The sequence below is a fragment of the Paroedura picta genome, chromosome 10 (assembly GCF_049243985.1).
Source record: "Paroedura picta isolate Pp20150507F chromosome 10, Ppicta_v3.0, whole genome shotgun sequence".
NCBI classification, from domain to species: domain Eukaryota; kingdom Metazoa; phylum Chordata; class Lepidosauria; order Squamata; family Gekkonidae; genus Paroedura; species Paroedura picta.
The window spans coordinates 68815671-68825790 of NC_135378.1; the positions used below are offsets into that span (position 1 = coordinate 68815671).

Consider the following 10120-nt stretch of genomic DNA (forward strand, 5'->3'; position numbering starts at 1 on the left):
GTTTCAGGCCCAAGTTGAATGCAGACACCCCTAATTTAGAAATATTTCCTTTCTCATCTTTAAAATGAAATACAAAGGTAAATTCCAAACCCCAAGCTCATTAGGGCAACCAAAAGGAAGTTGGGATATCTGGCAGATTATTGGAGTATGATCATCAACGATAAATGAGGTTAACTCTGTAACTGATTAACTTGAGCAAAGAATATGTATCAGTCTCATTGTGGTACGTTAGCCGTATCCACTTCAAAGTTCAAATGAGAGCCTGGCACTGACAAGCTTTGAAAATAAATGAATGCACAAAGGCACTGAGAATACAACACAGTAAGTGAACAAGCTCTTGAGCTCCATAGCACCGTTTTATGCTAACTTATGGTGTTCCTAATTGGTTATATATTGTATATACATGCTCATTTTATATATATGTAGCCATGTTGAATCAGAGTCTAATTATACTTATGACTGAACTTTCCCATTAGATCATTTGATATCTTTGAAATATAAGTATTAAAGAATTGTATTCCTAGAAGACAGAGGAGAAAATGGAAAATAATTATGGTATAATGCTCTTGCCGAAAACTGTACTTCCAATGCTACTATTTTGGCTTTTATTTTGTTCTTTTTTTTCTTTTCCTTTTTTAAGACTTTGTTTCACTCTGCTGTCTTTTTATTAATGAAAAGCTTTAATGAAAATAATTTTTAACAAGAAATATAACTATCTCTCATCACTGTTTTCCTTTTTGCAGCTACAGGAATTGCTTAGCATTCAGGCTCTGGTGCGCCAGCAGAAGCTGAGATAATTACATTACAATGTTGTGTATTTTGTTAGGTCCCAAACTACTCAGCCAACTATTTTTAACCTCCATCATGATAGCGATTAATAGTGAAATATTTTTCACAGCCAGTGCTATCTGACTTAAAGCCCTACTTGCTAGCTGAGTGGAATAATTCTAAGCATGACATCCTAGAGATGACATAGTAAGTTCTTAGTCTATCACAGCAAATGTTTCCTTCGTTTTATTACCAGTAACCTTTTACCTGCTCCATTTTTCATCTTCAAAAAACTTTCCAGCCCTAATTTTGGTTTCAACATTTGCAATTGTTTCTTGCGTCTCTGACATCCCATATCTGAGGATCCCTAGCCTCCAGTAATCATCTAAAGCTTTTTGATTTATATTGCTTTTCTTTCTACACCATTGCCTCATACATCTGGGTATGCCTGGGAGTTTTACATCTCATACACAGTAAAGCAAATTTATTCAGGGTAACTAAGATCGATCATAGCCTACAGTCTTTTTGCTAGCACTCTTCTTTTACAGCAAAATATTACACATACTAATTCAGAATTGGGCAGACTGAAAGATGGAGCAAGTTATTACAATGGAAACATGTAACAACTGCATTCCTCAAAGTGAGTACTACTTCCACAGGTAGTTAAGCCCTGTGCAAGCACCGGGTCATGTCTGACCCTTGGGGTGATGCCCTCTAGCGTTTGCATGGCAGACGCAATATGGGGTGGTTTGCCAGTGCCTTCCCCAGTCATTGCCGTTTACCCCCAGCAGTTAAGCCCTAGTTTTGCCTAAATATTCTATTTATGATGGTCCCATCCACTTCCATCCCACAGATACAAGATTTGCCCTCCATTTTTCTCTCCCTTTACTGACTGAGCCACCCTAGTAATGTGTTTTCTTCTTTATTGAGGAAATCTGGCTGTCCCAACCTGCCATAGTACAACATTTCGATGGTTGGTTCAGCCCAGGAACCTGAGGGGAGGATTGGGAGACTCCTTTAATAAGTTATATGATACTCAGGGTGTTTTGAAATTCAAAAATAACAAAATATTTTATTTAACATGAGAGGGAAAGATCAAGCGATATCAAGGGTTGAAAATTTCTGAGGTAAAATCTACACATGCACAGAGTTTAATTCTTATGTTTCAGGCTAATAAGAGTTTTGTAAGCTATTCAGTTACTTAAATCTTTATGTTGAAGGCTCTCCCCAAACACTCCAGTATATTTACTTTGAATATTTTCTGACTCTTGTTCTACAAAAGGTTAGTATACTGCTTTCAGTATCCAAACCTCTTTCCTTGAAACACTATCATAGCTCTGCAGGGCCTACAAGATGGAGCTCTTCTACCAGGCGTTTGGTTGAGGCCAGGGCAAGGAAGATCTGATAGGTCCCTCCTCCAAACAACCTCCCTGAGGCACTGGGTCGAAGGAGTCATTGAGTCTGCTGGGGAGGTGGGACTATTGGTCTGTGGGAGTGATGGGTAGTGTGGGGGGTATTGTATTTTATGCCTACTATTGTAAATCGCTGGACTGAGAGCAGCGGTCAATAAATACAATAAATAAATAAATCATTCAAAGCTCTCTAGGTCCCTGAAGAATTAAGCTTTCACAGTCCTTTATCTTTTTATTCAACACCTCTAAGCTTCTGAAAGTGCAGAATGCCTTTTGAAGGCAGGATGCCTTCACTACACTTATGACAGTATGGCATGACATTAACTTATCTAAACATTAACATTTGTTTTTCATGTACTGTAGGAGAAAGCACCATGTCCAATGATAGCAAGATGACCATCAACCTTCTCTTGCTTGGAAGAACACAGAGTGGGAAAAGTGCCTCAGGAAATACTCTTCTAGGCAGCATTGACTTTGCCAGTTGCCTGTCTCTCCGTTCAGTGACCACATCTTGCAGTCTCGGCCGCAGCTGTAACATTTCAGGTCTTGCACGCCGGAGTGGTAGTCAATTAACTGTGCAGCTGCAGGTACTGGACACCCCTGGATATCCTCACAGTTGCTTGAGCAAAGAGCAGGTGTCTCAAGAGGTGAAAACTGCTTTAGCTCACCATTTCGGAGAGAAGGGCCTGCACTTGGCACTTTTGGTTCTGAGAGCTGATGTCCCATTTTGCAAAGAGGAAGATGACCATACAACTCAGTTTGTCCAGGTAAATCCTATCCAACATATCGACAAGCCTGTTGCTTTCTGAAGTGGAATATAAATGGTATTCGTTAACTGAAAAAGTTGCATTTTATATATTGTATATGCACTCCTAAATTATCTACACTCAAGCACCACTTCAAGCAAATGACAGTGAGAGTTTGCATGTTAAAATATGGTACAAAAAAAATCAAAAGTAGCCAAATTATTAATGTGTTAAACTTGGAGTGAGCTAGCATTTAACCAAATGTTCCAAGGTCTGGCAACTTTTTGTTTGTTCATCTACAACATGGTAACATTTATTTAGGACTGTCATATTGCTCAAGAACATGAGAAGTACTTTGCTGGATCAGTCTACAGATATCCTAGGCCAGCATGCTTTTATTTTATATTATTACTAGTAATCAAGCCCGCTGCAGAGGAATGCAGCGGGCGCTAAGGCCTTACCGCAGTGGTGTGCGGGGTGGTCGGCGGCAGGCTGGTCCGGCGGGCTGGTCGGCGGCGGCGGGCTGGTCGCGGGCGGCAAGCTTCTTCTGTTGGCGTCAGCCCGCCAGGCAGGGAACCCCCGGCAGCCGCGCTTCGCGCGACTGCCGGGGGCTCCCTGGGTCGGCGGCCTGACGCGGCGAGAGGCGCTTTGCGCCTCTTGCCACATCAGGCCGGGAGGAACTGCGAGCCGCGCTGTGCGCGGCTCGCAGTTCCTGGAGCTGGGAATCGGAGGGACCAATCGGCAGGCGCTTCGCGCCTGCCGATTGGTCCCTCCGATTGTCTGTCGTGAGGAAGGGTCCAATCCGGACCCTTCCTCATCACGGACTAATCCCACCTCTACACCCCTTAGCCATTTATATAGTCTGTGGCACCCGTGGCGCCACGGGTGGTTTAAAGATGGCGCCCGTGGCGCCACGGGCGGTTTAAAGATATTATTTATTATATTCTTATTATTAGAAAGTTACACTCCAACTTTTTCCTTAAAGGGAGAGGAGACCCAAAGAAGTTTGTGGCATCACTCCCTTTGTCTCCATTCTATCCTCACAACAACCTTGTGAGGTAGATTAGGCTAAGACTATGTGACTAGCCAGAACTCACCCAATAAGCTTCCATGACAGAGTGGAGGTAGAATTCCAGCAAGTAACAAGTGCTAAGTGGTCCACCAGTAACTGGCCCATGGTATAGTGCTAATTATCAAAATCCTATCATTTGCTTAATTTAGGGTTAAACACTGAATGATAAGTTTTTAGTATCATACATGGAAAAGGATTTATTAATGATAGTGTTTATTTTATCAATGTAACGAGTAGCTACCCAAAAGGATAGTGGTAATTATACATCAAAATTTCAGTACTGATCAAGTTCTGCAGGGAGACAGCATATATATTGTTTAAATAAATAAAATATTGGTATTGTGTTTAATCGTAATTTAAAATATGGTACAAAATATGGTACAAAAAATCAAAAGTAGCCAAATAATTAATGTGTTAAACTTGGAGTGAGCTAGCATTTAACCAAATGTTATAGTGACTAGGCTGTAAGGCTTTAATGGCTTTAAGCCATTTCATGGGGCCCTTTCACTTCCATTTGGAAGGAGGGAAGCCATTTAAATCTTGCAGCTTGATGGGTCCGCCCATCCGCTGCATGCTTTAAATGGCTGGCAGCCATTTAAAACCTTTGTTTTGCTCCCCTCTTCCAAATGGAGGGAAGTGAAAGAGACAGCTTTAAATGGCTAGCAGCCAGCCCAGCCTTACAGTGGGTGGGTGCTTAGGCAGTGGGAGCTCGAAGTCAGGAATGGCTGCAAGCCATTTTCAAATAGAGGGAAGTGAAATTGAGGGTTTTAAATGGAGGGGCGACCCGGGTATGGCTCAGGCAGCAGGAGCTGCCAGCTCAGTGGTGCCTAGGCTGGCTCCTTTTGCATCTCAGTTTAAACTGATCTATAAGGAGGACCAGCCCTGGATTGGCCCTGGCAGCAGGAGCTAACAGCTCTGTTCCTCCCAGGCTGGGGCTGACTCCCTTTGAAGCTTAGTTTGAACAGGAGGCAGCCCAGAATCAGCTGCTGCAGTAGCAGAAAACCCTCAGCTCCCACATCTCAGATGATCCTGTCTTTTAATTCTTTGAAATAATAATGCCTTTATTGGCATACAGCAAGGATACAAATGTCTTTTAAATTCTTTTTTTCCATTCCTTCTCAGGTCTATTAGACCTGTAAAAGTTCAGGATTTCTGAAAAATATTAGATCCAAATACTATACTGTTGTCCAGTCTGGGGTTTTTCAGGAATACTCAAATTTTAGGGAGTCTCCAATATACCCAAACAGAACAATATATATATTTTTGTGCACACCCCTAGAAAAAAACAGAGGATATAATAGCACAATACTATTACTGATAGGTGATACATACATCACAAATATCAGAGACAATATGTGGTGGCTAGAGTTCAGTTCCCCACTGTGCAATGAAAACATGCAAGATGATCTTGGGCCAGTCACACACACTCAGGTATCCCAGGGTTGTTGTGAGAATCATAGAATAGAATCATAGAATCAAAGAGTTGGAAGGGGCCATACAGGCCATCTAGTCCAACCCCCTGCTCAACGCAGGATCAGCCCTAAGCATCCTAAAGCATCCAAGAAAAGTGTGTATCCAGCCTTTGCTTGAAGACTGCCAGTGAGGATAAAGTGGAGGGCAGGAAAATTACATAAGCCACTTTGGACCGCCACTGGGGAGAAAGGAGGAGTATAAATGAAGACATAAACCTGGAACAAACGTTTATTGCCTGTCCATCTTCTTGCTCTATGTTCTCTGAACCGACATTATCAGACAAAATAACAGCTTTATATTGGGATGACTCAAGTTTACCCTCCGCACTGAGAGGAACATTATGGAAAAAAGAAACTGGGAAAATAAAGTAGGGAGGCAGACAATGTCTGCTAGTTCTTTTCAAGAATTATAATCATGGCTCCAAATTGATGCAACAGTTGTCTAACTATTCATTTCTATGTTAGCTCAGATGCTATGATTTCATTAAACACAAAACAAATGGTTTAAGAGAGCCAATATTGTCCCAGGAAAGTAAGTGCATCATCCAGAAGCTTCATATCTCACCATGACTATCCCTCAAGGACAAGTTCTTGATGAATTGCTTATTTTCCCATTTTATGCACAGCATATGAAAACAGAAAAGGTATCTGTAAGTTGTTTACATTAGTTATATTTATTGTGGTAATGTGAGAGTTTCAGGCTTCCCTTCCTATCCCACTCATCCTCAAAATGCAAAACAGCTTCAAGTGGGAAAAGGAGTTATTGTATCAGCACCCACATCTTGAACAGCCATTAGCTGAGGCTTTCCCTCTTCCTCAGCCACTTCCACAGACAATTTCTACATTTAGGAAGAGTAGGACAGTCAAAGAGTACACTGTGGGCATTTCCACACGTGCAAAATGTAGCTGGGCAGCCTACCAATGTTGGCGGAATATTAAGGCCCCTCCACATGACATTGCCTATATCCCAAGGCTGCCCAGTAACCAGGTCACAATTTGGCCATTTTTAAAGCATGATGCGGTAAATCCAGAAGACTGGATTTACCACCCTGAATCATGCAAACCACTGGTGAGGCACCAGTGAGCAACCAGGGCTAAGACCATATGGAGGGGGAAATGTGAGATAGTCCGGCCAGCTTTGTCCTGCCCTCCCCTCTCCATTTCCTACTTTGAGTAATTTTTTCTTTTTTAAAATGGCGTGGTCCATGTTGCAGCAGGACCACAAACCTACATTATCCAAGGTGACATATAATCTTTAAAGTGTCCACAGTCCTCTTGGGATCAGGCAGGCAAAACACAGCCCCATTTCAGTTTTCTGGAGGTGGGAAATGAGCAGGGAAGGGGTTGGGTGGGTGATCAAGCAGCTTTCTCCTGATCATTCAGCCATGTGTTGCACTTTGTTTTAAAGCCTCCCATTAGCACAAAATGTCTTTTTGGGCTTCAGTTGCCTGTCCAGCCTTCTCACAACTGGGTCAGACAAAAACAGTCCCATTTGCGTCTTCTGGAAGTGGAAAATGAGCTTTTTTTGGGGGGGGGGGGAGTGATCTCCCGATCCTACAGGGGGTCTGAGCAGCTTGTTTTTATGCCTACCATTAGCTTAAAATGTCGTCTTGGGCTTCAGGGACAATGTGCAGCTTTTCAGAAATCTACCCAGACAGAAATAAAGTGCAAAAAATATGAATCCCCATTTCTCCATAGTAATGGGGCCATGTTGATTTTATTAAAGATGCATACATGTTGTGGCATTACGACATAGCAATGCACAAGTGCCTTTTAAAAAAATGGGGGGCTGGGGAGGAGAAAATTTCAGTCCATAAGAGAACTGCTGTGCTGTGATTGGTGGCTTGCTGTAATTGACAAGTCAGGAAGAGGAGGGAGAAGTTTGCCTTGTTTTCCCTTCCAGCCTCGTCAGGAGGCAAAGCGCCATGACAGAGCAGACGGAAAACTCAGGAGGGGTCTCCCTGTGGGAAGGGCTGCAAATGCGAGATTTACCATCCCACATTTGCCAGTAGGAAGCCACTCACATTTTACCTCTCCATGCAGAAATTCCCTGTGACTTCCAGGTCCAAGTTGCTGTTTTGGTATGGCTTCATCTTTTTATTTCTTAGGAGCCTATTCTGTTATATATGGTTCCTTTCTATTGCCTTATTTTAAACAGTTGCCTGCATCAACATACCACTGCAGATTAATATCCAGGCAGGATTGTTTTTATGGCTTATACATTTCTGTTACAAGCACAGCTGAAAACTGGAAGATGCTCATTGTTGGGGAAAATGTTAGATATATGACAACAGTTATTAATGATTTGTGTGTATTTTTCCCCGTAGGAACTGCTGGGCCCTAAATGGAAGGATTATACTGCTATCTTATTGACTCATGCAGATCGGGTTGAAAAGGCTAAATTCAACACAGAAGAATATTTGCACAATGCCTCAGATACACTACAAAAACTCATGCAGTCAGTGCAGCAAAAATACATTTTTATAGATAACCAAGCAACCATACTGAAAGAGGAAAATCTAAGAGCTTTGAGAAAAATTTTGGAGTTTCTAAGACAAAACAATTACCAAACAATTGTATTCAAATAAAGGGATTTGGGTTTGAATGTTGCAGTTAAGCAATAAACCACTTACCTTTTTCCAATTCTTTATTTTTGACTTTCCTCTCTTCCTTCCACAGCTACAGTGGGTAGTATTTTAGATATTAAACCATTTGGACAGAGATGTACTTTGTATGCAGAACACATCTAAGAAAAAGCGGGAGCTTAGACAACTAGAGCGAGTTTGGAGAAAGACTTATGAAGAGGTAATGAGATCATCTCTCAGGATGCTTATGACAGCCTATGAGATGGTGGTAAGGATCACTAGACCCACAGGACTCTGCTCAGCTACGGCCCTTTCTCACATCTTGTGTTTTGGGAACACAAATGAGCTACTGCAGCCCTACTTTTAGCTTCTCCTCCACCAGGCATTCAACTGACCTAGAAACATCTGGAGGTCCTCCTTCAAATCATACCCTCCATAATCTGAACATTTCTGACCTCCTTAGGGGCTTTGTTAAAGTTGTTCTGTTGAAATTGTTCAATGAGGTAATCATGGTAACCTGTTAAACTTATATTTACTGCTGGAATTGTTGATATATTGTTGTTACTGTTAATGTATAATGTTCTATGTATCCCACAACATTCCCTTGTAAACCACCCTGGGCTGTATGGGAGGACGGTATAAAAATCTAAGAAAATAATTAATACATACCTCGAAGTTTCAAACCTAGACCCCTTTCAGCCCAGCTTCCGGTCTGGCCATGGGTTGGAGGCAGCGCTGACTGCCCACATGGATGGCCTTGAGTTAGTTGAACCAAGGTGGATCCGTACCGCTTGTGATGTTAGATCTCACAGCAGCATTCGATGTTGTAGATCATGAGCTGTTAGCTCACTGCCTCATAAATGCTGAAATATGGGGGACAGCACTAAAGTGGCTAGCCTCCTTTCTCCAGGGCCCAAGACAGACGGTTGTAGTCAGGGAGGGCTGGATGCTCCAGTGTGGTAACCCTCAGGGGGTGGTCCTTTCTCCAATGGTATTCAACATATTCGTGCACCCTCTTGTCCAGCTGCTCTGAAGGTTTGGGCTTAAGTGCCATTAATATACGTTCACAGTGGTGGTGCTGTCTCACCTTTAGAGTGCTGCACTCTTTGTGACTCACTTCTTTTAGATGCCAGGCTAAACTTTTACCCAGGATTTTGAGGTTTCTTTTTAGCCTGAGCTGTAAACCTTCACACAAGTTTTTGGTTTATGTGCTTTTATACCCAAGCTCTTTTATTAATTGGCTTGTATTGCTTTCATTGGACTGTTTATTTATTTCTTTGATGTGGCCGTTTTGTTTTATATTTTTACTGACTTTACTGTTATAATTGTTTGTAGTGGTGAGTTGCCTCAAGCAGGTCTGAAGAATCAGCACACAAATTTAATTAAATAAACTTTGTGAGATTCTTATCTCTGCAGTGTAGCCGACTGTTTCATTTCTGGTGCCCTTCCTAGTCCAAGCTCTGATTCTAGGACAAAGATTTTAGCATACTATAATGGGATATTTTCCATTACTATGAAGGTTGGTGGAACACCTGGATTAAAACCATACATTTTGCTGTTATGGGAAAGGATGCTCAACAGATAAGCTGGTTATAATTTCCTAATAGAATACCATAAAAATACTGCATAAATAGTAGGCAGTAAAGGATTCTAGTGAGACACCACAAAATACCTAGAAACCATCGAATTTATTCTTACTTCTAAGAAAGCAGGCTTGTAACCAGCATCTGTGTAAGAAGGAAGGTTTAAAAACAGGATTCTTATTGAAGCCTCCAAATTGTCAGGTTTAGGCAATATAAATTGTGATGAGGCACCTGATTGATGCTGATTAAATATGATCAATTTGGTAGGGGAAGGAACAGAACCTTCCCGTTTTTTTCTTTCATTGCCAAAAGATCAACATCTGGAAACCCCCAATGGGTAAAAAGCAGTTCCAAGTAAGTGGCCTTTACTGACCACTTGTGGCAGTGTGTGCCAGCCCTGTTCAATCTGTCAGCTTCTCTGTCTTAAAGCTCCCCAAGAATGTAGATAGCTTGAATGGAAGCATTAACCTTCACTGTCATTC

At 41.9% G+C, this 10120-nt stretch overlaps 1 protein-coding gene across 1 annotated transcript; it reads left to right on the forward strand.

Moving 5' to 3' along the window:
* Nucleotides 1-238: 238 nt before the first annotated feature.
* GIMD1 (GIMAP family P-loop NTPase domain containing 1) lies at nucleotides 239-9485 on the forward strand. The gene is made up of 3 exons (XM_077300673.1): nucleotides 239-321; nucleotides 2544-2947; nucleotides 7798-9485. Exons 2-3 carry the CDS (start codon nucleotides 2555-2557, stop codon nucleotides 8056-8058), a joined length of 654 nt encoding a protein of 217 aa, XP_077156788.1. The 5' UTR covers nucleotides 239-321; nucleotides 2544-2554; the 3' UTR covers nucleotides 8059-9485.
* The last annotated feature ends 635 nt before the right edge of the window (nucleotides 9486-10120 follow it).

Bases quoted from the DNA above. Each gene is read 5' to 3' on its own strand.
- GIMD1 (XM_077300673.1), top strand. From the start codon at position 2,555: ATGTCCAATGATAGCAAGATGACCATCAACCTTCTCTTGCTTGGAAGA. The intron at 2,948-7,797 runs GTAAATCCTATC...TTTTCCCCGTAG, and splicing joins ATACAACTCAGTTTGTCCAG to GAACTGCTGGGCCCTAAATG.